This window comes from Bufo bufo, chromosome 3 (assembly GCF_905171765.1).
Source record: "Bufo bufo chromosome 3, aBufBuf1.1, whole genome shotgun sequence".
NCBI classification, from domain to species: domain Eukaryota; kingdom Metazoa; phylum Chordata; class Amphibia; order Anura; family Bufonidae; genus Bufo; species Bufo bufo.
In genome coordinates this window covers 686,661,870-686,687,300 of record NC_053391.1, presented here as the reverse complement: position 1 = coordinate 686,687,300, position 25,431 = coordinate 686,661,870, and the positions used below count along the sequence as shown (strand labels likewise).

General features: G+C 48.4%; 2 protein-coding genes across 3 annotated transcripts in view; one reads left to right on the top strand and one right to left on the bottom strand.

The window, feature by feature from the left end:
* P4HA3 (prolyl 4-hydroxylase subunit alpha 3) overlaps positions 1-5,240 on the top strand; it is a 34,043-nt gene extending 28,803 nt beyond the window's left edge. The window contains exons 10-13 of the mRNA XM_040426523.1: positions 826-888; positions 1,119-1,187; positions 3,237-3,333; positions 3,979-5,240. Of these exons, the coding sequence (XP_040282457.1) occupies positions 826-888; positions 1,119-1,187; positions 3,237-3,333; positions 3,979-4,049 (300 nt within the window). The 3' untranslated portion in view covers positions 4,050-5,240. The remainder of the gene's footprint in view (positions 1-825; positions 889-1,118; positions 1,188-3,236; positions 3,334-3,978) is intronic.
* Positions 5,241-21,766: 16,526 nt separating this feature from the next.
* PPME1 (protein phosphatase methylesterase 1) overlaps positions 21,767-25,431 on the bottom strand; it is a 33,454-nt gene continuing 29,789 nt past the window's right edge. For both annotated transcript variants that reach the window (XM_040426521.1, XM_040426522.1), the window contains exons 14-15: positions 23,420-23,487; positions 21,767-22,727 (exon numbers count right to left, since the gene is read on the bottom strand). In XM_040426521.1, the coding sequence (XP_040282455.1) occupies positions 22,709-22,727; positions 23,420-23,487 (87 nt within the window). In that variant the 3' untranslated portion in view covers positions 21,767-22,708. The remainder of the gene's footprint in view (positions 22,728-23,419; positions 23,488-25,431) is intronic.

Genomic DNA, 25,431 nt, shown 5'->3' with positions numbered 1-25,431 from the left:
CGCGGACCCATTGACTTTCAATGGGTCCGTGGAAAAATCGGAAAATGCACCGTTTGGCTTCCGCGTCCGTGATCCGTTTTTCCAGTCCGTGAAAAAAATATAACCTGTCCTATTTTTTTCACGGACAACGGTTCACGGACCCATTCAAGTCAATGGGTCCGTGAAAAATCACGGATGCACACAAGATAGTCATCCGCGTCCGTGATCCGTGTCCGTTTTTCCTATCATTTTCAATGCAAACTTGACTTAGTTTTTTTTTTCACTTTTCATGTCCGTGGATCCTCCAAAAATCAAGGAAGACCCACGGATGAAAAAACGGACACGGATCACGGAACAACGGAAACCGTTTTTGCGGACCGCAAAAAAAAAACATCCGTGTGCATGAGGCCTTAGATACAGACTTCCCTATGCCTTCTTCTGGAAGTTTACTTTTTTTCCATTGATTTGGTCTCACATTTCGTAGTGTTTTGAGTCCACAGCCCCTATGCAGATCTATGTGTCTCCGTAGTAACTGAGAAAATCTGATGATCATACTCCCATCCATCTGTCCCCTCCGTACATTTGGTAGGTCTGCAAGACGTAGGGGAACGATAAAATGGAGTGTTACCGTAGCATCAGACTACACACAGTTTGTTTGTAGTCTGTTACCATGGAGATATGTAGGTCTGCACAGGAGCTGTAGACAAAAAACAATACATTACATTTAGATTATTTACAAACGTGCTTCATTTTTTGATTGTGAAGGTGGAAATACCCTTCAAGTTTGAGATATGTTAATGTCTTATGTCTCTTCCCACTCATTTCGACCCATTTTTTCTATTTCAGTCCAGAAAGAGCCCCCTGTACCGCACCAACACTGGGAACAGAATAGCCACCTTCATGATTTATGTAAGTCAGCCCTGGTTACTGAAATCACTGCCTCTAGTCACCTCCTGACCTCACCAATAGGGGGAGCTCTGTCACATCTCTAAGGGTCCTGCTATGCAGGGGAGTGCCCTCAGAGGAGTAACCCGGCCCCGATATGAAACTGAGTGGGAGGCATTCAGGGACCTAATGAGTATTAGTAATATTAGGATCCTGACTATTATTGAGGATTTACCTTAATTGTTTTATTTCAGCTGAGCTCCGTACACCTGGGAGGATCTACAGCATTTGTATACGCCAACATCAGTACTCCCGTGGTAAAGGTACCGTAAATATCATATTATACATGTGTGGTACAGGGCAGTAAATATTATATATACCTGGTAAATGACAATATACTGTATATTACATGTGAGGTAAACATGGTGCACACACAGTCAAGTCACATTATTCTGACCACTTTCTACGTCGGCAGCATGTAGCTCATGAAAAAAGCCATGTGTGCTGAGCTGGCTTAGTGGGTATATAAGGGGTGTGATAGGCTGTCTGCACATATCCATCGGTGGGTATATAAGGTGTGATAGGCTGTCTGCACATATATCCCTCGGTGGGTATATAAGGTGTGTTAGGCTGTCTGTACACATATCCCTCGGTGGGTATATAAGGCGTGTGATAGGCTGTCTGCACACATATCCCTCGGTGGGTATATAAGGCGTGTGATAGGCTGTCTGCACACATATCCCTCGGTGGGTATATAAGGCGTGTGATAGGCTGTCTGCACACATATCCCTCGGTGGGTATATAAGGTGTGATAGGCTGTCTGCTCACATATCCCTCGGTGGGTATATAAGGCGTGTGATAGGCTGTCTGCACACATATCCCTCAGTGGGTATATAAGGAGTGTGATAGGCTGTCTGCACACATATCCCTCGGTGGGTATATAAGGAGTGTGATAGGCTGTCTGTACACATATCCCTCGGTGGGTATATAAGGGGTGTGATAGGCTGTCTGCACACATATCCCTCAGTGGGTATATAAGGTGTGTTAGGCTGTCTGTACACATATCCCTCGGTGGGTATATAAGGCGTGTGATAGGCTGTCTGCACACATATCCCTCGGTGGGTATATAAGGTGTGATAGGCTGTCTGCACACATATCCCTCGGTGGGTATATAAGGCGTGTGATAGGCTGTCTGCACACATATCCCTCAGTGGGTATATAAGGAGTGTGATAGGCTGTCTGCACACATATCCCTCGGTGGGTATATAAGGAGTGTGATAGGCTGTCTGTACACATATCCCTCGGTGGGTATATAAGGGGTGTGATAGGCTGTCTGCACACATATCCCTCAGTGGGTATATAAGGTGTGTTAGGCTGTCTGTACACATATCCCTCGGTGGGTATATAAGGCGTGTGATAGGCTGTCTGCACACATATCCCTCGGTGGGTATATAAGGTGTGATAGGCTGTCTGCACACATATCCCTCGGTGGGTATATAAGGTGTGTGATAGGCTGTCTGCACACATATCCCTCAGTGGGTATATAAGGAGTGTGATAGGCTGTCTGCACACATATCCCTCGGTGGGTATATAAGGAGTGTTATAGGCTGTCTGTACACATATCCCTCGGTGGGTATATAAGGGGTGTGATAGGCTGTCTGCACACATATCCCTCAGTGGGTATATAAGGTGTGTTAGGCTGTCTGTACACATATCCCTCGTGGGTATATAAGGCGTGTGATAGGCTGTCTGCACACATATCCCTCGGTGGGTATATAAGGTGTGATAGGCTGTCTGCACACATATCCCTCAGTGGGTATATAAGGCGTGTGATAGGCTGTCTGCACACATATCCCTCAGTGGGTATATAAGGAGTGTGATAGGCTGTCTGCACACATATCCCTCGGTGGGTATATAAGGAGTGTGATAGGCTGTCTGTACACATATCCCTCGGTGGGTATATAAGGGGTGTGATAGGCTGTCTGCACACATATCCCTCGGTGGGTATATAAGGGGTGTGATAGGCTGTCTGCACACATATCCCTCGGTGGGTATATAAGGAGTGTGATAGGCTGTCTGTACACATATCTCTCGGTGGGTATATAAGGGGTGTGATAGGCTGTCTGTACACATATCCCTCAGTGGTTATATAAGGGGTGTGATAGGCTGTCTGCACACATATCCCTCGGTGGGTATATAAGGAGTGTGATAGGCTGTCTGCACACATATCCCTTGGTGGGTATATAAGGAGTGTGATAGGCTGTCTGCACACATATCCCTCGGTGGGTATATATTACACATATAATAACAGATCATATTAATATGTGGTAAAGGACAGTGTTTATTACACACCCTTCTCTTCTTTCCTACAGAATGCTGCTGTTTTCTGGTGGAACCTCCACAGGAATGGTGAGGGTAATGAGGACACACTGCATGCCGGCTGCCCTGTACTGGTCGGGAGCAAATGGGGTGAGTAATTCTTAGAAACCATATTATACATACACATACATTTAAGAAGATATCCCAAAAAAAAGAGAAAAACATGGATTGCAGATCCACATGCCATGCACTGATCTATAACTGCTTCTCAGCACAGTTGATCAAAATGCATAAGCCCACTCACCACACCAAGGTTGCCTCCTCGAGTGAGACCTACTCTCATTTGGCATGGCACCGACGCTGCAGTACTGCACGAGCAGGCCGAGCGACCCTGGAGGCAACCTTGATCAAAACGCATACTAATGCCTCGTGTACGCTATGTAGATTAGGGCTTGGTATACTATCATTTATGCTGAGAAGCAATACTAGATCAATGCATCAAATGGGGATATGCGATCCATGCTTTTTTCTCTTTTTTTTTGACATTTCAGAAGATACCATTAGTGGGGTCCCTGAGTTGGAACCTCCAGTAATTCCTGAAACAAGGAGGATCCATCTCAGCACTGGTAGGAGAGTCGTATCACTTGGATTCTCTGACTCCATGCTCACGATACTTTAACCTTTGGTTGGAGAATCCTTCTGTGCTCACAGACCCCTGAAGATAGTATCTTCTGTCATGTCTCTAAAGTTTCGAGAGAACCTTAGATTTGTTTAAAGTGTTATATGTTTTATCAGTGGCGAACAAATGGATCCATGAGTATGGCCAAGAGTTCAACAGACCATGTGGAGTAAACCCTGGAGATTAAGAGTGGACAGATGGATGTCTTAGGAGATGAGGAGGACTTCATGGCTCCTGAGAAGATATAGAGGAGCCGAGGACCAGGAGTGTGAATGGAGGCCCTTCTATGTATGGATGATGTCATGGCCGATGCCTCTAAGCTCCTTTAAGCTATAGAATCCTGAAAAACGTGCATAATCTGCAACATGTGCAGGTAGCCACAGGGGACAGGAAACAGTGGTCACCTTAGTCCAGATCCTGGAACCATCTATAATGTGTACCTCTAGAGCAAGAATGGAAGATCTAGAAAGGTTCTTGTAATTATACATCTAGAAATGAAAGACTGTCCAGGATCTGGTGTTATCTATGGCTGTATGTGGACGTAGACAATACAAGGAAAGTATTGGCACCTTAGATCTTTCATGGAGAAGTTCTTGGGTGGAAAGAAATACAGTCAAATGGCTTCTTGACCAATGTAAGACCAAACTTTAACTGGAAGCTAAGGTGACCAGACCAAAGATTTGTCCTATTCTGGACATATGTGAAAAGACGGTTCCTCTTAGGAAGGGTAAAGGAACAAGGGGAAGGTGACAAAAAAGTGGATGGAGACAATCACAGAAATCACAAACCTGAAGAAGCCTCAAGGCCCAAAAGCAAAACTTGACAACCTGGGGAAACGCCAGTCATAGCAGGCCAATCTTGTAGGAGGTCGCAGACCATCAGTTAAATCGCTCGATCGGGGGGTGCTGATCCTCTGTGGGGGCAGTGACATGTCACTTCATAAGATGTTAGTGAGGACATGTAATGGGACAGTGAAGAGGGAAGTAGAGACAAATGGGAGAGCACAGATTGAGGGCTCATAGTGGAAGGAGCATCGACTCCAGCAGAACCTAGCATTTCAGGTGATGAGTGCACTGATCTTGTAGGTAGCTCAGATTAAAAGCTTCATAGTGGAAGAAGCAGGGTCATCCAGCAGCACAGAGTATTTCATGAGAGGGGAGTGCTGATCTGGTGGAAGGTTGCAGTTACATAGTGGAAGGAGCGCCTACTCCAGCAGCACAGAGTATTTCATGAGAGGGAAGTGCTGATCTGGTGGAAGGTTGCAGTTACATAGTGGAAGGAACGCCTACTTCAGCAGCACAGAGTATTTCAGAGTAAATTTGACCTTGAAATCTTACTCCATTAATCCAAGTAGGTTGTGGAGCTGCAAATGCAATAAACATCTTGCATCATTTGAGTTTCTGATTTGTGCGCATACATTTTTGTCTTCTAATACGTGTTGCGTGTGGTACATGTAGGGTGTGTTCACATGCTGCGTGTGGTACGTCAGGGGACATGGGTGCTGGAGCGGTCCAGTGGTCCCAGTGGTAGCCTCCTCTGAAAGGAACATCAGTGTTCTGCAAGTAGACCACCTGTGGTTGTGAATTTAAACCCTTCACTGGCCATAGCCAAACAAAAATGAATCGCTTCACCGTCCTAGACCACCAGGGACACTGGAATTAACTGTTTCACCTCCCTAGATTACTAGAGATGCTAAAAATAGCTTTGCTGTCCTAGACCACCAAAGATGCTGGAATTAACCGCTTGCACTGCCCTAGACTACTAGGGTAGTAAAGTGGTTGATTTCAGCATCCTAAGACCACCAGAGAAGTGGTTGCTTAACTTCCCTAGACCACCAGTACTGCTGACATTAACCTCTTCACTACTCCTAACCACCAAGGAGGCTGAAATGAAATGCTGCACTGCCCTAAACTACTAGGGATGCTGAAAGATGCCCAAGACCACCAGGAAGTTGATGTTAACTTAATTACCGCCCTAGACCACCAGAGATTATATTAACTAGTCCACTGCCCTAGACCCCCTCGGATGCTGCCTAAGACCACTAGGGAAGCTGAAGTTCACCAGTTTACTGCCCTAGCCCATCAGGGATGCCGCAGTTACATGTCTTACAACCCTAGACCACCAGAAATGTTGAACATAACCTCTACACTGTCTTCGACCGACAGGAATGTTGAAATTAACCTCTTCATTGTCCTAGACCACCAAAGATTCTGAAATAAACTTGTCCCCGTCCCTATATTACTGGGGATGCTGAAGTATCCCAGTCCAGGGATCAGCGACCTCCGGCACTCCAGCTGTTCGGAAACTACAACTCCCAGAATCCTCCTATGGGAGTTGCAAGAACAGCCGAGTAAATGTACATGCTGGGAGTTGGAAGCCGAAGTGCCGAAGGTTGCTGATCTCTGACCTAGACCACCATAGAGACTGTAATTAAACATTTCATTGCCATAGACTACCAGAGATGCTGAAAACGAACCACTTCACTGCCCTACACAACCAGGGACGATGGAATTAGCTTCTCCACTATTAACCTCTCCACTGCCCTAGACCACCTAGGAAGCTGAAAATGACCCATTCCGCTGCCATAGACTACCAATGATGAAACTATTAACCTCTCCACTGGCCTAGGCCACTAAGGATGCTGATTAACCACTTCACTGCCTTATACAACCAGTCATGCTGAAATCATGCCCAGGCCACCAAGGATGCTGCAATTAACTGTTTCTATGCCCTTGACCACCAGAGATGCCGACACTCACTGTTCCCTGCTGTAGAAGACCAAATAGGCTGAAATTAAACGCTTCCCTGCCATAGACTGCTGAAATTAACCTCTTCATTGCCCTTGACTACAAGTTAGCTGACAGTAACCACTTCACTGTTCCTGACCACCAGGGATTTTTGCATTAACCCATTAACTAACCTAGACTGTTATCTCAACTTAAGGCCTCGTCTCCCGAGCTAGCCATGTTTTCCGGTATGGGTCCATTCACACCTCCGTATGTGTTTTGCGGATCCGCAAAACACGGACACCTGCAATGTGCGATCCGCACCTCACAGACGCTATAATAGAAAATGCCTTTTCTGGTCCGCAATTGCGGGCAAGAATAGGACGTGTTCTATTTTATTTTTTTTCAGGAACGAAATTGCGGATCCTGAAAAAACGGATCCCGAGAAAATGGATGGGGATCCCGGAAATTCCGTTCCAGCCCCATTGAAAGTGAATTGCTGAACGAATGCGGACCTTAACTTGAGTATTTCTAAGCGAATTGCCAGAGGCGTGCTGTCTACAGGAGATTTCCATTACTAGCTGAATCTCCGAGAAAGCGGTGCCGCACAACTAGTGAAATGCCCGTCACTTTAAAAAAAAAAAAAAAGTGTCTTGTACTTTTATTTACTCACTTCACAGATTGTGAATATTTTTACATTTTTACATTTAAGGCAGCTCAGCAGAGATCCTTGTATCCGAAGTGCTGCGCCAATTCCAAAATACTATCCAATCAGGATTCTCTGAGCTGGAATGCTGCAGCCCGAGCCTTCAGATATTCTGCACAAGAAGAAGGTCGATCTATCAGCAGCAGAAGAATGTTCTTCTTTCATCCGTCTGACAAGGAGTCTGGTGCTGGGAGATGGTCTCCAGCTCAGCCCGGGGCTCCTCACAGATCAGATATCAGAGCTTTGCTGCAGGACAGGGGCCATACATATATAGATTTTTTATGATTTATTTTTAAAAAAATTATATATGGGGGGAGTACAAAAAAAAGTCACTCGGCCATGCATTTTATTTTATTTTTTTGCATTACAACATGATTTTTATTTTACTTCCATTTTTTATGTTTTTACATTTTTTTAATCCTCCTATGGAACTTTCAACTTTTTAAAAAGTCGCAGGGGATTAATCTGGCGTGCTAGCATCTAAAATAGCTATGCACACTTTTCAAGAGTGGTGAGTGGTGTAAAATTACAAATGTTTGCGCACAATTGCCGCGTGCCAAAATTTTTGACTGCCACAAAAAGGGTTGACGAATGCCCACAGGCGTCCTATGCAGTGGCGTAGGGATCGCCATAGCAACCATAGCAGTGGCTATGGGGCCCTACGCCACTGGGGGCCCGTCCGGACCTGCTTCTGTTTTTTTTTTTTTTATTAACAAACACACACGGTGACACTACACACAGGCAGCCAGGCCCGACCGCCCGCCCACCACACTAGACTAGTGTAGTGGGCGGTCCGCAGCTCGGGCCTGGCTGGGGGGAAGCCAAGGAGTCAGGTCAGGACTGGAGCAGGTGGGGCGCACGGCCGCACGAGCAGCAGATGAGGTAGGCGGTGGAGGGGGCCGGAATGGGGGCGTACCTGAGGGACGGAGGCGGAGCCAGGCACCAGACAGCGCCGCAGGCCCGGCCGCAGCGCAGGAAAGAATGAATGATTCCTAGTAACTAGAGGGAGGAGGCGGACTCAGGCGGTGGAGGGGGCCGGGCAGGGGGTTTACCTGGTGTGGAGTGACTAAGGAGGGAGTGGTCCCGCCGGCCGCACTGGCGCCAGTCAGATTTGCGCTCTCTGACTGCCCGAGTCAATAGGGATGGAGTGGCGGCAAGGCGAAATAGCGGCAGGACGGATCCAACAGCCTGTCGGATCCGTCCTGCCGCAAGTGTGAAACTACCCTAAGTTCTGCTCCTTATTGAAGGTTGCTGTACTCGCAGTAGATGGTTCCAGTTCCACTCTGGGCAGGCTCAGGGCTGGTGGTGGCAGAGGCCCTACTGTGGCAGGCACCAGGCTAGTCTGGACTGGGAGTCTGATGGGACTGACTTGTAAAGGTTAGATGAGTGCACTTTTCTCTCTCATCTAACTGAAGACGCATGGTAAGGCCCCATTCACACATCCGTAAGTGTTTTGCAGATCCACGGGCCCGTGGATCCGCAAAACACTGACATCGGTAATGTGCGTCCCGTAATTTGCGGACCGCACATTGCCGACACTGCATAGAATATGCCTACTTTTTTCCGCAGATGCGGACAAGAGTAGGACATGTTCTATTTTTTTTCGGGAACGGAATTGCGGACCCGGAAGTGCGGGTCCGCAACTCCGTGTCCAGGCTGCACATTGTGCGGCCCCATAGAAATTAACGGGTCCGCAATTCCGTTCCGCAAAATGCAGAACAGAATTGCGGACGTGTGAATGGGGCCTTATTGGTAGGTGCCAGACCAGATGTGACAACTCCAGACCCTCAGACTTTTCTATGCTCATGGCGGTGGGAGACCTAGGGTGGGTGTTTGGGTGGGAGCTCTGGAAGGGGTGGTGGGAGGCCCGATAGATATGTGGGGGGGGGCTCAAATTTATTTTTGCTATGGGGCCCATGCATTTCTAGCTACGCCCCTGGTCCTATGGCTTTACAATGTGGTTCTACATCTAGGGCAGGCTCTCCAGCTGTTGTAAAACTACAACTCCCACCATGCCCTGCTGCAGGCTGTAGGCAGTCTGAGCATGCTGGGAGTTGTAGCTTTGCAACAGCTGGAGAGCCTCAGGTTGGCCATGCCTGATCTAGGGCTACGTTAGTGCATCACGGTGTTTTCTGTGGTTTTCAAAAACTATGGTAAAATTGCTGCTTTTGCCGTGATTGGCAAACAAACACATCACAGCCTAAGGCCTCTTTCACACGGGCATGTGTGCCCCGCGGTCGTGCTGCGGCCCGCAATGCACGAGCACAGTCAGTGGGGCAGCCGCAGCGGACCGCGGACCCATTCACTTGAATGGGTCCGCGATCCGGCCGTTCCGCAAAAAGATAGGACATGTTCTTTTTTTTATAGAATTGTATATTTATTAAATAATATAGAAATGAAAATGCACATCAACAATAGATTCAAGCCCATTAGTACAAGGTAAAGGATGAAACATGAAAAGCATCCCATTCATATTGATTGAGCACTTGTAAGACTCGATAATAATCAATGAGGAAAAATGAGAGACCGAGCAGAAATAGATCAATAAAATGTACTAAGAGAGACTGTGTCCATCTTTAATCAGTCCAAAGTAGGACTACTTAGCGGTATATTAGACATCAAGTAGTAGTGAAGGAGTCTTAAAGACCCAAAAGCCCAGGGCTTCTCAGCTAGTAATGCTTTACCAAACTAATAACCAAAAGACAAGACAGATAACATAGACAATGACACAAGGGGGGGGGGGGGGGGGGGGGGGGGGGGGGGACACCTCTTTCTCATGAGGTTGTTAAGGTTGCCTTGTGGCCCAGTAATTATCCCACAGGTCCCATATGGCATTGAAGAGTACTATTTTGTCCTGAAACATGGCCGTGGAGTATTCCATTGTTTGGACCTTCGTCACCCTAGCGTACAAATCAGAAACCCGTGGCGGTTCAGGGCTTTTCCAAGATCGAGAGATTAGACAACGAGCTGCTGTTAGTATCAATAGTAATAACTTAAGTGAGTGTTTTTTAACTTGAATAGGGACCACATTAAGCAGGAAGGACATAGGGTCAGGTCGGATTTCCACTGCAAAGATATCACTCAGGAGGGCGCCTACTCCGGTCCAGTAGGGGCGTATCTTGGGGCAGTCCCAGTAGATATGAGGCAGTGTACCCCTATGTAAGCCGCATCTCCAGCAGTCTCCCGGGACTACTGGGTTCATTCTATGGAGGAGGTCAGGAGTGTGGTACCAGTACATTAAAATTTTATATTGGTTCTCCTGATGAAGTACAGACATAGAGGATTTCGCTGCCCTCCTCCATATAAGGTGCCAGAGTGAGTCCGGTAAGGCCTTCTGCAGATACTCCTCCCACCGCACCATGTAGGAATGCCTTTGAACCCGATCAGGGAAGGGAGTCAGCAATATGGCGTAGATCTCAGAAATTAGACCCTTCGCATGTACCCCTTCCCAACAAAGGCGTTCAAAGGGAGTCGGGAGGGAAACTGTGATCCCTGAAAAAGTAGTGAGGGAGTACAGGGTGATACAAAAGGAGGTCATGGCGGAGTGATTGGAAACCAGAAGGGAATTTACCACTGCACAGCTGCCATATGAGTCTAGTACAAGCCATGGGCCCTAAGAGATCCTTAACTGGTAGAGTCTTGTCAGATCCGGACCATAGCATGGAGTTAGGATGTGTAGGAGCTAGCCAGAGTCTTTCTACTTGCATCCAGACAGAGTATAGGTGCAAGGAAGCCCAAAGCCGTGACAGAACGTAGCTGGGCCGCCCAGTAATATTTGGACAGATCCGGTACCCCTAGTCCGCCCTGGTGCCTACTAGATAGAAGGACTGACCGTGGGATTCTATGACGTTTTCCCGCCCATATGAATCTAAGGAGGTGAGATTGAATGGATATCAGATCTTTAAGGGGAACTATAATCGGTAAGGTCTCAAAAAGATACAGAAGCTTGGGCAAGATCGTCATTTTAGTCGCAGCAATACGTCCCATGAGAGAGAGTGGGAGAGCGTGCCACTCGTCCAGGAGACCCCTGATCTCCGCATATATGCGTGGAAAGTTAGCTTTATAAAGTTCCACATATCGGGGAGTGAAGTCAACACCCAAATATCGCAGGGAGTCCGTCTTCCAATGGAAAGGGAAGTTAACCCTAAGAGAGCCCAGGGCCATCTGAGAAAGATTAAGAGGGAGGGCCTCAGTTTTATGGGTGTTGACCTTATACCCCAAGAGTCGACCAAATTCCAGCAGGATGGAATGGAGGTTTGGTAGGGAAATATGAAGCTTGGTAAGGGTAAGAAGGATGTCGTCTGCATATAGCGATAGCTTAAACTCCCTGTCCCTGACCATAACACCTCTGATGTCTGGACATGCCCTGATTTTGGCCGCCAGGGGTTCGATACACATGGGAAATAATAGCGGAGATAGGGGGCAGCCTTGTCTCGTCCCGTTAGCAATGTGTAGGGGTCGAGATTGAGCATGAGGTAGTTTGATTGTCGCTGTGGGGGGAGGAGTATAGGCTACGAATGGCCCTAACGAAGGGACCAGAAAGGCCATATGCCTGCAAGGTTGCAAAAAGGAAAGGCCAACCTAAACGGTCGAACGCCTTTTCAGTGTCTAAACTAAGAAGTAGCGCCTCCACACCCGAGCGAGATATAACATCTATCAAGTCAATGTTTCTTCGTGTGTTGTCGGCCCCCTGATGGCCTGGGACAAATCCCACCTGATCTTTGTGGATCAGGGAGGGGAGAAAAACGTTTAGTCGTGAAGCTAGGGCTTTGGTGTAAATCTTAAGGTCTGAATTAAGCAGGGCAATGGGCCCGTAATTATGGCATTCGTGAGAATCTTTCCCAGGTTTCAGAATCATCGTGAGATAAGAGTGAGACATTGGGGCTGGTACTGCGTTGCCAGCTAGAAAATGATTAAAAAGGGTTACTAAGTGAGGGATTAGTTTGGTCTTGAAAGTCTTAATATTTATACGAGAAGCCATCAGGCCCTGGGGATTTACCCTCAGGCAGATGGTCCACCACTTCCCCTATCTCTTCCGGCGTGATCGGACTATTAAGGGCGGCAAGATCGGAAGTTGATAGGGTAGGAAGGTGACAGGATGCCAAATAAGACTGGATTGTACTATCCCTAAGTCTCTCATCTGAGGGGAGGTCGGAGGGCAAATTGTACAGGGAAGAGTAGTAGGTCGAGAACCTCTCTGCTATCACTCTGGGGTCATAGTGGATTGTTCCGTCAGTCCCCCTAAGAGCACTCAGACCCGTTTGGGGATTGCGATTCCTGAGTTGTCTGGCCAGCAAAGTATGAGGTTTGTTTCCCCAAGCATAATAACGCTGTCGTGTGTAAAGTAGTAACTTGTTGACACGACCTAAAGATAGACTCTTCAATTGAGCCCTGGTATCAACAATTCGTCTCAGTGTGCACCGGGAGGGGTGAGCAGCCATCTTGTCTTCTAGTGTTCGCAAGTGAGATGTAAGGGTCTTGACCAAAGCAGTCGAGTTTTCAGGTGTTCGCGGAGTTCCTCCCTAGTGATGGGCTGCTTCAAGAGGGAGTCATTAAGTCTCCAGTGGCATTGGCGAACATGGCCCGACTCACTACTAATGTCAACTAGTACAGGAGCATGGTCAGACTAGGTGATTCGGCCCATGTCTGCTCCTTCCAATATCCTGAGGGTCGAAATGGTACCAAAGAGGTAATCAATACGGGTGTGGGAACCATGTGGGGCAGAGTAAAAGGAGAAGGACCTATCGGTGGGATAAGTGAGACGCCGGAGGTCATACAGGGAGTATTTCCGCACCAGTTTACGAAAGTCCCTGGCTAAGCGCTGCTGTGTCGAATGTATTAGTCTGCCCGGGAGGGCCAGGCGATCCATTGATTCAGAAAACACTGCATTAAAGTCCCCACCTAGGAGGACCAGGGGCTTCGAAGAGTCCACTCCCTCAACAAAAACCTTGTGGATGATTCCGCCGAGAAAGCGGATCTGGGAAGTGTTTGGGGCATAAATGTTACATAAGGTGATGGATTTATCTGCTAAATGGCCACAGAGAATAATATAACGCCCCTGCGGGTCTAGAATTGAGGAGTTGAGCCCCTTGACATTGAAGGTTATGCACCGCACCATGTGGGTATGTGATGATATATAATATATGCAGGGTACAGCTCACTGAGGGAGTCCGTATACGTCAGTGACTTCACACTAGTTGAACAACGGATCAAAGGCAAGACTGAGGTACACGAGGACAGGACGAGACAACACAAAGATAGGCAAACAGATAGCAGTAAACAACTATTCCCAGAGATGCAATCCCTTCTAGGTCGATCCTGAGAGCGTGAAGGATTAAGGGCAGAGTTCAGGACGATCAAGTCCTCCAAGCCTTTGGCGGTCAGGCAGGTGGACGATGCCCTGACGACGGAGGAGACTGCGGAGAAGAGGATGCACTTGGACCAGGTCTTCTTTTCCTGGTTACAGGAGACCAAATGCGTGGTGGCGGAAGCGCTAGTGACTCAAACTCCCAATCCGACATGTCGGGTATAAGAATTCCGAGCGATTCGCAAAAGGGGTGAAGATCCGAGAAGGAACGGAGAGTCTCTGTTCTTCCTTGATGACGGACCATCAGGGCAAAGGGGAATCCCCAGCGATAGGCAATCTGGCGGTCCCTGAGTGATGTGAGGAGAGGCTGAAGATGTCTCCTTTTCTGGAGTGTGAACCAGGATAGGTCAGGAAACAATTGTACCGGAGCTCCGTCAAAGTTGCGTAGAGATCTCGCCTTAGCCATGATGGTTTCTTTAAGGGTAAAGTCATGGACACAACAAATTACGTCCCTAGGACGTGCAGCAGAGCCCTTGGGCTTGGATGCTCTATGAGCTCTGTCCAGCTTGATCTTATGCAAGGATGGTTGTCCCAAGATCATGTTAAATATGGCTTCCAGTGTGGCAAAGAGATCCTCGTCTCCGGTAGCCTCTGGAAGGCCCCGTACCCGGATATTATTCCGGCGGCCTCGGTTATCCAAGTCCTCTAAATGCCGCCCCATGCCCCTGAGCAAAGCCGTTTGGGCAGAAATGGATTCATGAAGAGTGGATATGTATTGCCTGCTGCCATCCGGTCCACCACGTGTTTAATATCAGTGCAAACTGCTGCAATTTCAGCTCTGCAGGCTTCTGTAACTTCAGAGATAAGAGCCCGAAAGTCCTATTTTGTAGGAAAACTGCTAAAATAGCTTGCCCAGGGCTGTGGAGGTTCAGACAGGGCTGGGGGGTCCATAACAGCAAGTAATGGGGGGCTTGGCGATCTGGCCCAGATGTCAGAAGAGAGCTGCTGTCCCCTTGATCCAGCAAGGGTGGGGCTGGGGACTGGTTATTTTGCCAGAGCTCATGCAGGTGGATCCTAGGAAGGCTAGGTGCAGGGTCCACAGGGGTAGTATCTCATCCCCTAACAGGAGCCACAGTACCTTTGCGTGATGTCTCCCTCTGAGGGGTGAGTCCAGGAGCCATCATGGTGGGAGTCCTCCTTTCAGCAGCGGTTGGCCGAAATTTCAGGGCAGCCGGTGAGAGCCCCAGCACTGAGACTCCGTCCGCAGACAACGCCAGCAGCAATCCAGTCACTTGGTGAGCTCCAGCAGAGGTTTGCAGCGCGGGAGTCAGGCGGGGGAAGGGAGGAATGGCGGGAGGCCCTCTGTGCCTTGGTGCTGCGCGGTGGAAGCGCTGGACCCGGAGTGCGATCCCAGCACTGTTCAAGGGTCCTGGCAGGTGAGGGGGATCGGGAAGGGAGAGGGGTCTTCTTGAGAGCCACTTTTCTCCCCATAAGAGCCGGAACAGAGGAGTCACTGGCCAGAAAGCTGCGGTGCGGGCAGGAGCTGGTCTTTCAGGCGGCCATCTCAGTCGGCGTCCGGACATGTTCTATCTTTTTGCGAAACGGAAGTACGGGACAAAACCCCACGGAAGCACTCCGTAGTGCTTCCATTCCGCCTATCCGGATTTGCGGACACATTGAAGTGAATGGGTCCGCATCCGTGATGCAGAATGCCCACGGAACGGCAAATGCAGTCTGCAATAAGGGTCCATTCACACGTGCGTAGTGTATTGCGGATCCGCAATACACCCGGCCGGCACCCCCATAGAACTGCCCATTCTTGTCCGTAATTGCGGACAAGAATAGGACATGTTCTATTTTTTTCCAGAGCTGCGGACCGGAAGATCGGGGGCCGCGTTCCGGAGATGCAGATGCGGACAGCACACTGTGTGCTGTCCGCATCCATTCCTGGCCCATAAAGAATGAATGGGTCCGCACCCATTCACGGATGTGTGAATGGACCCAAACGTTGTCAGCCGAAGTTCCGTCAGTTTTGTCTGCGATTGCGTTCAGTTTTTTTCCGCGCGGGTGCAATGCGTTTTGATGTGCTTTTCACGCGCGTGATAAAAAAACTGAAGGTTTACAAAACAACATCTCTTAGCAACCATCAGTGAAAAACGCATCGCATCCGCACTTGCTTCCGGATGCGATGCGTTTTTCACTGAAGCCCCATTCACTTCTATGGGGCCAGGGCTGCGTGAAAAACGCAGAACTGATGTGTGAAGAAAAAAAAAAGCGCTCATTTAGACAGACCCATTGAAATGAATGGGTCAGGATTCAGTGCGGGTGCTGTGTTCGCGTCACGCATTGCATCCGCGTGGGAAAGCTCGCTCGTGTGAAAGGGGCCTGAGGCTACTTTCCCATCAGCGTTTTCCTTTCAAGTATTGAGCTCCGTCACAGGATCTCAAAACCGCAGGAAAACGCTTCCATTTTGTCCCCATTCATTGTCAATGGGGACAAAACTGAACTGAACAGAACGCACCAGAAAGCATTCTGTTCCGTTTGGTTCCGTTCCCACGCCGGACACAAAACCGATGCAAGCAGCGTTTTTGTGTGCGTCATGGGAAACTGGACGCGAAAGAAAACGGATCCGTCTTGGTCATTTTAGAGATAACACAACCGGATCCGTTCATGACGGATGTAGCCGGTTGTATTATCCTAAACGGGACCGTTTTTGCTGATCCGGCAAAAATGCAGATGTGAAGGTAGCCTCAGTTACAGTATACAGAGGCGCCAGCCACTACATAACTAAGGCACTGGCAGTGCCACCTGCTTACATCTCTGCCAGCTCACTTGCTGGGCGTAGATATCTCTGGTGAGCACTGCAGCCTCCTCCCAGTACACCAAGCACAGCGCCATCCATTGTATAGTGGCTGTGCTTAGTACTGCAGTCCAGATTTTCTGGAATACTGGAAGCAGAAATAAGGGTGGAAATTACAGGTGAATGTTGTGCTCGTGCCCCATTGTTTCCAGTGGGAATCTGCAGGATGCACATTACGCCGGGCCGAATATCCCATCAGCATATATATGATATCAGCATAGATGTAATACATGGTGTACGCACAGTGCTCAGGTCCGCGTGCAGGGGATTAGGAATCATTGTGTGTAGTCCAGAAGCGTCGCCGATAGCGAGGCGCAGTCCATTCCCGGAGCCTCCGAGAAAAATCAGCCTCTGAATGACCACAAAGGACACATTTCCATCCTCATACAGCAGACAGGATCGCACAGGAGAGGATCGGATACAGCAGACAGCATCGCACAGGCGAGGATCGGATACAGCAGACAGCATCGCACAGGCGAGGATCGGATACAGCAGACAGCATCGCACAGGCGAGGATCGGATACAGCAGACAGCATCGCACAGGCGAGGATCGGATACAGCAGACAGCATCGCACAGGCGAGGATCGGATACAGCAGACAGCATCGCACAGGCGAGGATCGGATACAGCAGACAGCATCGCACAGGCGAGGATCGGATACAGCAGACAGGATCGCACAGGCGAGGATCGGATACAGCAGACAGGATCGCACAGGCGAGGATCGGATACAGCAGACAGGATCGCACAGGAGAGGATCGGATACAGCAGACAGGATCGCACAGGAGAGGATCGGATACAGCAGACAGGATCGCACAGGAGAGGATCGGATACAGCAGACAGTATCGCACAGGCGAGGATCGGATACAGCAGACAGTATCACACAGGAGAGGATCGGATACAGCAGACAGTATCACACAGGAGAGGATCGGATACAGCAGACAGGATAACACAGGAGAGGATCGGATACAGCAGACAGGATCGCACAGGAGAGGATCGGATACAGCAGACAGGATCGCACAGGAGAGGATCGGATACAGCAGACAGGATCGCACAGGAGAGGATCGGATACAGCAGACAGGATCGCACAGGCGAGGATCGGATACAGCAGACAGGATCGCACAGGCGAGGATCGGATACAGCAGACAGGATCGCACAGGCGAGGATCGGATACAGCAGACAGGATCGCACAGGAGAGGATCGGATACAGCAGACAGGATCACACAGGAGAGGATCGGATACAGCAGACAGGATCACACAGGAGAGGATCGGATACAGCAGACAGTATCACACAGGAGAGGATCAGATACAGCAGACAGGATAACACAGGAGAGGATCGGATACAGCAGCTCATCAGACAGTATCACACAGGATAGGATTAGATACACAGCTCATCAGACAGTATCACACAGGATAGGATTAGATACACAGCTCAGGAGACAGTATCACACAGGATAGGATTAGATACACAGCTCAGCAGACAGTATCACACAGGATAGGATTAGATACACAGCTCAGCAGACAGTATCACACAGGATAGGATTAGATACACAGCTCAGCAGACAGTATCACACAGGATAGGATTAGATACACAGCTCAGCAGACAGTATCACACAGGATAGGATTAGATACACAGCTCAGCAGACAGTATCACATAGGATAGGATTAGATACACAGCTCAGCAGACAGTATCAGACATGATAGGATTAGATACACAGCTCAGCAGACAGTATCACACAGGATAGGATTAGATACACAGCTCAGCAGACAGTATCACACAGGATAGGATTAGATACACAGCTCAGCAGACAGTATCACACAGGATAGGATTAGATACACAGCTCAGCAGACAGTATCACACAGGATAGGATTAGATACACAGCTCAGCAGACAGTATCACACAGGATAGGATTAGATACACAGCTCAGCAGACAGTATCACACAGGATAGGATTAGATACACAGCTCAGCAGACAGTATCACACAGGATAGGATTAGATACACAGCTCAGCAGACAGTATCACACAGGAGAGGATTAGATACACAGCTCAGCAGACAGTATCACACAGGATAGGATTAGATACACAGCTCAGCAGACAGTATCACACAGGAGAGGATTAGATACACAGCTCAGCAGACAGTATCACACAGGAGAGGATTAGATACACAGCTCAGCAGACAGTATCACACAGGATAGGATTAGATACACAGCTCAGCAGACAGTATCACACAGGATAGGATTAGATACACAGCTCAGCAGGCAGTATCACACAGGATAGGATTAGATACACAGCTCAGCAGACAGTATCACACAGGATAGGATTAGATACACAGTTCAGCAGACAGTATCACACAGGATAGGATTAGATACACAGCTCAGAAGGCAGTATCACACAGGATAGGATTAGATACACAGCTCAGCAGACAGTATCACACAGGAGAGGATTAGATACACAGCTCAGCAGACAGTATCAGACATGATAGGATTAGATACACAGCTCAGCAGTCAGAATCACACAGGATAGGATTAGATACACAGCTCAGCAGACAGTATCACACAGGATAGGATTAGATACACAGCTCAGCAGACAGTATCACACAGGATAGGATTAGATACACAGCTCAGCAGACAGTATCACACAGGATAGGATTAGATACACAGCTCAGCAGACAGTATCACACATGATAGGATTAGATACACAGCTCAGCAGACAGTATCACACATGATAGGATTAGATACACAGCTCAGCAGACTGTATCACACAGGATAGGATTAGATACACAGCTCAGCAGACAGTATCACACAGGATAGGATTAGATACACAGCTCAGCAGACAGTATCACACAGGAGAGGATTAGATACACAGCTCAGCAGACAGTATCACACAGGATAGGATTAGATACACAGCTCAGCAGACAGTATCACACAGGATAGGATTAGATACACAGCTCAGCAGACAGTATCACACACAAGCCTCATGTATGGATAGGATTGCAGGAATCCTGCTCAGATCCATAAATAGGGTGCCCTCTGGTGGCCATGTGGAGAATGTAAATGGTGTGTACAGGACATAGCGGTTATATATTCTGCGTTCTGTATACATACAGGTGTATATGGCGGTGCGTTCATTTCTTCTAACCACAGATGTCTTATAAAACAGAATTATCTTATAATATGGCCGCCATGTCTGCCGCTCTCACTGACCACGGTCACACTTGTGGACTCTTCTTGCTCATCCTGAAGTGCCCCAAAGAGGGGGAGACAAAGGGCACTCACCATTGCATCATAAAATTAAAACCTTCAATAGTAAAACGGCGTTAACAAGGTGTTTGTCCAGGCCCCGCACTGGCTCAGTAACTGTACCGTCCATGACAACTATTTTCCCACCCTGGTAAACAGTTGTCAGAGTTCACCCCTTATTTTTTGGGGGAAGTGTCAATAACAGGGTATTCCACTAGGGGGGCAAAAAAAAAAAAAAACTGTCAGAGGGTTATGAAATGGTTAAATAGAAACTACTTCATACTCGCCTTACTCATCCCCACGGTGCCCGGGTCCCGACACAACAGGAAATTCAGCTCAGCCAATCACCGGATGGGGCGGATCATCACTGTAGCCAGTGATTGGCTGAGCGGCATACCCAGCCATTTCCTGCCGTGGCGGGACAGGAGCAGGAAGTAGAGCGCAGCGGAAACGCGGCACCAACGCGGGGGAGGGGGAGAGAGGGGGAAAAATAAATGAAAAAAATAAATCAGTGTGTTTAGTATAAGCTGGTCTCTTATTATTTTTTTTTAACCATTTCATGTCCATACCACATATTTTTTTCTACTGCAATACCCCTTTAATATAACCTTATGGGATAATAAAGCCCCGATCCCATGTAACACCACACAGCGCCCCTATCACACCGGAGGAGCGCACGGCCTTTATTGTGGGGCCACTGATTTGGACGCTGCAGTCAGGCGTGAAGATTTCTTGTCGCTTTATTCATTTTCTCGTACTTCTGTCCATAAATAAAAGGTTTTACATTCATCAACAGAAAGAAACCACTCCGGCCACAAAGCAAAGTCGGCTCTTATTGTACAAGTCACGGAGGGACGCAGCGACGGCCGCTACAAATCGACGGCAGCAGGAGATGCAAATGTGATCGCTCAGCAGTCTGCAGATTACAGCATCTTGCTTTATGGCACCACTGCTACCAATGGACGCTGGAGAACCCAGTGGCTTCTGATAGAGGAGGCCTTGGCGGTACGGCAGTGACATCTACTGGCCTTGTGTGCGACAGGAACCAAGCAACCTACCAGAACCACCACCGATCACAAAAAAAGGGGTACCTGTGCACCCCTCCATTCATTTCTATAGGACTGCAGGACCCCTGTTCTCGTGATCATTGGGGTCCCAGCATTGTGACCCCCACACACCTAACAGTTATCCTCAGTCCCGTGGATAAGCGATAAACTTGTCCTATACTTTGTATAATCAACATTTCCTCAATTTTCTCAAATACGTTGTGTTGCAATTCCTTACCATTTTTAAAGACCACTGTTTGCTGTCAGGGAATAGAGAAATGGGCTTCAGACCTAATACATTCCAATGCTGATGGAGCCTGGAAGTCTAGTCTGATGCAGGTCACCCTGCACTGACACATTGTAACAAAACTATTAGGGCAGGAGAGATTTGTGCTGCTGATGTGATCACCTCACGGAAGGTTGTCTGGACTGGATACAACTGTGACAAACACTCAGCTTTGGAAAGGTTTAGGACAGGACAGGGTCTTTTAAATGTACATTCTTGACAATGCTCTGTGAGCAGCATGCACCTCCCTGCAATGCTGATAGTTTGCCACAATGTATCAGTGAATCCAGTGTCAACACCGGATACAATTGTAACGGAGCTTCAGCCGTGAAAAGTATTAGATCCTTAAAAGGGCATCTGTCCGCAGGTTTGTCCCTATGACACTGGCTGACCTGTTACATGTCAGCTGAAGGCATCGGTGTTGGTCCCATGTTCATATGTGTCCACATTGCTGAGAAAAATGAGGTTTTATTGCATGCAAATGAGCTTCTGGGAGCAACGGGGGCGTTACCATTACACCCAGAGGCTCAGCTCTCTCTGCAATTGCTGCGCCCTCTACACTTTGATTGACAGGACCAGGCAGGTGTGATGATGATTTCACTGCCTGGCCCTGTCGAAGTGCAAAGGGCGCAGCAATTGCAGAGAGAGCTGAGCCTCTGGGTGTAACGGTAACGCCCCCGTTGCTCCCAGAAGCTCATTTGCATGTAATAAAACCTCATTTATCTCAGCAATGTGGACACATATGAACATGGGACCAACACCGATGCCTTCAGCTGCCATGTAACAGGTCAGCCAGTGTCATAGGGACAAAACTGCTGACAGATGCCCTTCAAGAGATTCAGCTCCTGGATGTCAATAAGAAGGTTACCATTCACTGACAGCAAACAGAAAGTATTGAGAATTTAGAACAAGTGGTCATTTATTAAATCAATTGCGGCAAAAAGTTGTAAATATTGTCACACGCCAAATCTGCAATTTTTGGCAGCGACTTTTGAAAAGTGCAAAGAAAGTGGGCGGGGACGACTGGATGTAGGGGGCGTGGCCAGCCAAGTTCTGAAACATTTAATACTTTTAAAGACAGCAAATGGTGCAAATGTTAGGCCAAATCTATGCCTGCCCCCAGCATTTTCTGTCTTTAGGACAGCCCAAGATGCGCGCACCTCAAAATAAATTTTGCACAGTTTACACCAGCGAATTTCCGATTGAGAATGGCTTATAAAGCACCAAATGGGGAAGGTAGGTCAGAAACGTGCAGAATTTTATCAGTGGGTCTCTCTCCTTCTAACGTGATTACTGTAAACTATAAATTACATCCTAAAGCTATAAAAATAAAAATAAAAAAAATAATGTGCACACTTGGCCTCACTAACAGGGGGCACTTGTGAACCCCCACAGAAGACTGTGCTCCTCCCTCCGACCATAGGTTACAATGACGAGAAGCAGGTCATCGGTCCACTGAGGGCCGGCTGCGTGATGGCCACGCTAACACAGCAACGGCGCCCCCGACCTGGAAGAGGAGGGAAAGGAAACACCGCGGACACTTGACTTGTGTATTGATTGGCATGTATTGTTGGAAGCGTCGCTCTGCTGTACCAGGGACGATGTAGAACTGGGTCATCGCTATGGCCTCTGGAGCAAGTTATTTACAAGACGACTGGGTGCCCCCCGACTGCAGGGCACTAACAGGCCTGGTAGACACTGGAAAACACAAAGGAGGACTGGTAAGACACAAAAACACGAGTGCATGTTGTACAGGTGGAGTTCCTCCCCTCAGGACCCCCCTGTAGAGAGATGGCTCCCACAACTAGCAGGCATCCAGCTGTACCCACCGAACCCGGGCCTGAAGATCTTCTGTAGTGTTGAGAGAAGCGAGCGTCGGATGAAGCATCCAAAGTCGCTTCGTTCAAAATGTCGGATTAATACCGTACAGAGATCAGTCTCCGCACAGTATTAGAATGTATGGGCTCCGATGAGCCGACGTCAGTTATTCACAAAGTCGCGCGAGACTTCATTGAATAACTTCGGAAGTTGATTTTTAAAGTGGAAAACCGCTTCAAAACTTGAAACCGAACTCGGCTTCGGTTCCGAGGTAACAGTCAGAACCGAAGCCGAGTTCGGTTTCAAGTTTTGAAGCGGTTTTCCACTTTAAACATCAACTTCCGAAGTTATTCAATAAAGTCTCGCGCGACTTTGTGAATAACTAACGTCGGCTCATCGGAGCCCATACATTCTATTACGGTGCGGAGACGGATCTCTGTACAGTATTATTCCGAAGTTATGAACGAAGCGACTTTGGATGCTTCATCCGACGCTCGCTTCGCTCAGCACTAATCTTCACCCCTCTGAAAGGGACATATTAAATAACATTAGGTTCTATCTCATGGTCTTACCACTGAAATCCCCCAACTGGTTCTGCAAACCGATGACGCACCAGAAATGTGGCGACAGCCTCAGCGACCTGCGAGGAAGAGACGTCATTAGAGCGCGGCCTGGAGAAATATACACGCTAAAGGGCATCTGTCAGCAGTTTTGTACCTATGACGCTGGCTGACCTGTTACATGTGCACTTGGCAGCTGAAGGCATCTGTGTTGGTGCCATGTCCATATGTGCCCGCATTACTGAGAAAACATGATTTTTTTATATATGCAAATGAGCCTCTAGGAGCAACGGGGGCGTTGTCATTACACCTAGAGGCTCTGCTCTCTCTGCAACTGCCGCACCCTCTCTACTGTGATTGACAGGGCCAGGCAGTGATTACATTTACACTGCCTGTCTCTGTCACCCAAACTACAGTTGCAGAGAGAGCAGAGCCTCTAGGTGCAATGGTAACGCCCCCGTTGCTCCTAGAGGCTCATTTGCATATCAAACGTCATTTTTCTCAGCAATGCGGGCACATATGAATATGGGACCAACACAGATGCCTTCAGCTGCCGAGTGCACGTGGAACAGGTCAGCCGGTGTCATAGGGACAAATCTACTGACAGATGGCCTTCAAAAATCCTCACTGGGTGGACTGGGTACTGGCTCTTACTAACGGCAATGGTCAGTTTATGGGGTTAAGTGAAAGAGAGGGGTAGTAACGTGTTAAAACCTAACTTTTATTAGGATAATTAGAAGTCCCAATGATGGGAAGAGAACCCCTACCAGACAAACAAAACACACAACTACAGGGGACCTGGGGTGGCAGGTCGCCTGATGGTCAGATACACATTCACGTCTCTGAGTAAAGCGGGAGGTGGACTGTATAACCTATAGACATAAACAAAAAGTGGAGACCGTGGCAGGTCTGCCGTGGTCTATAAACATGCCATAAGGCGAGATAAGGGTGGGTCTTACCGGTGGTGGACGAGAGGACCGACAAGTCCAGTACCCCGAAGGAGGTGTTCTCACATGTGGATACGTCCTCCAGTTGGCGGTCACTTTGTACAGGAGGGCCACAGGGAAAAATCTGTCCCTGGTAATGCCCTACTTGGCCTATTAAGCCCTAAAGTGCCTGCTAACACGGGGTCCTATCCCCGCAAGGGGTGGCCCCGTCCGGAACCTAACCCTAAAATAGATGCCCCTAGGTGACCCTGTGAGGACAGGGAAATGGCCCAGTGGGGCTAACGGACCCGGGTAGACTATTCATATAGGGGTAAAAACTAGTATGGAGATATGCTCTAAGTCCCTACGAGTTTCATTGGAGAGTATATCCTACTATATATATCCTGCAGTAAGGGAATAAAGACGACTACCTATAACAGACCCCTTAACTCGTCAGGGGACAGGGGTACAAGGTAGAATATGAACCCCCGCTCCTATTCTACCTTGTACCCCTGTCCCCTGACGAGTTAAGGGGTCTGTTATAGGTAGTCGTCTTTATTCCCTTACTGCAGGATATATATAGTAGGATATACTCTCCAACGAAACGCGTAGGGACTTAGAGCATATCTCCATACTAGTTTTTACCCCTATATGAATAGTCTACCCGGGTCCGTTAGCCCCACTGGGCCATTTCCCTGTCCTCACAGGGTCACCTAGGGGCATCTATTTTAGGGTTAGGTTCCGGACGGGGCCACCCCTTGCGGGGATAGGACCCCGTGTTAGCAGGCACTTTAGGGCTTAATAGGCCAAGTAGGGCATTACCAGGGACAGATTTTTCCCTGTGGCCCTCCTGTACAAAGTGACCGCCAACTGGAGGACGTATCCACATGTGAGAACACCTCCTTCGGGGTACTGGACTTGTCGGTCCTCTCGTCCACCACCGGTAAGACCCACCCTTATCTCGCCTTATGGCATGTTTATAGACCACGGCAGACCTGCCACGGTCTCCACTTTTTGTTTATGTCTATAGGTTATACAGTCCACCTCCCGCTTTACTCAGAGACGTGAATGTGTATCTGACCATCAGGCGACCTGCCA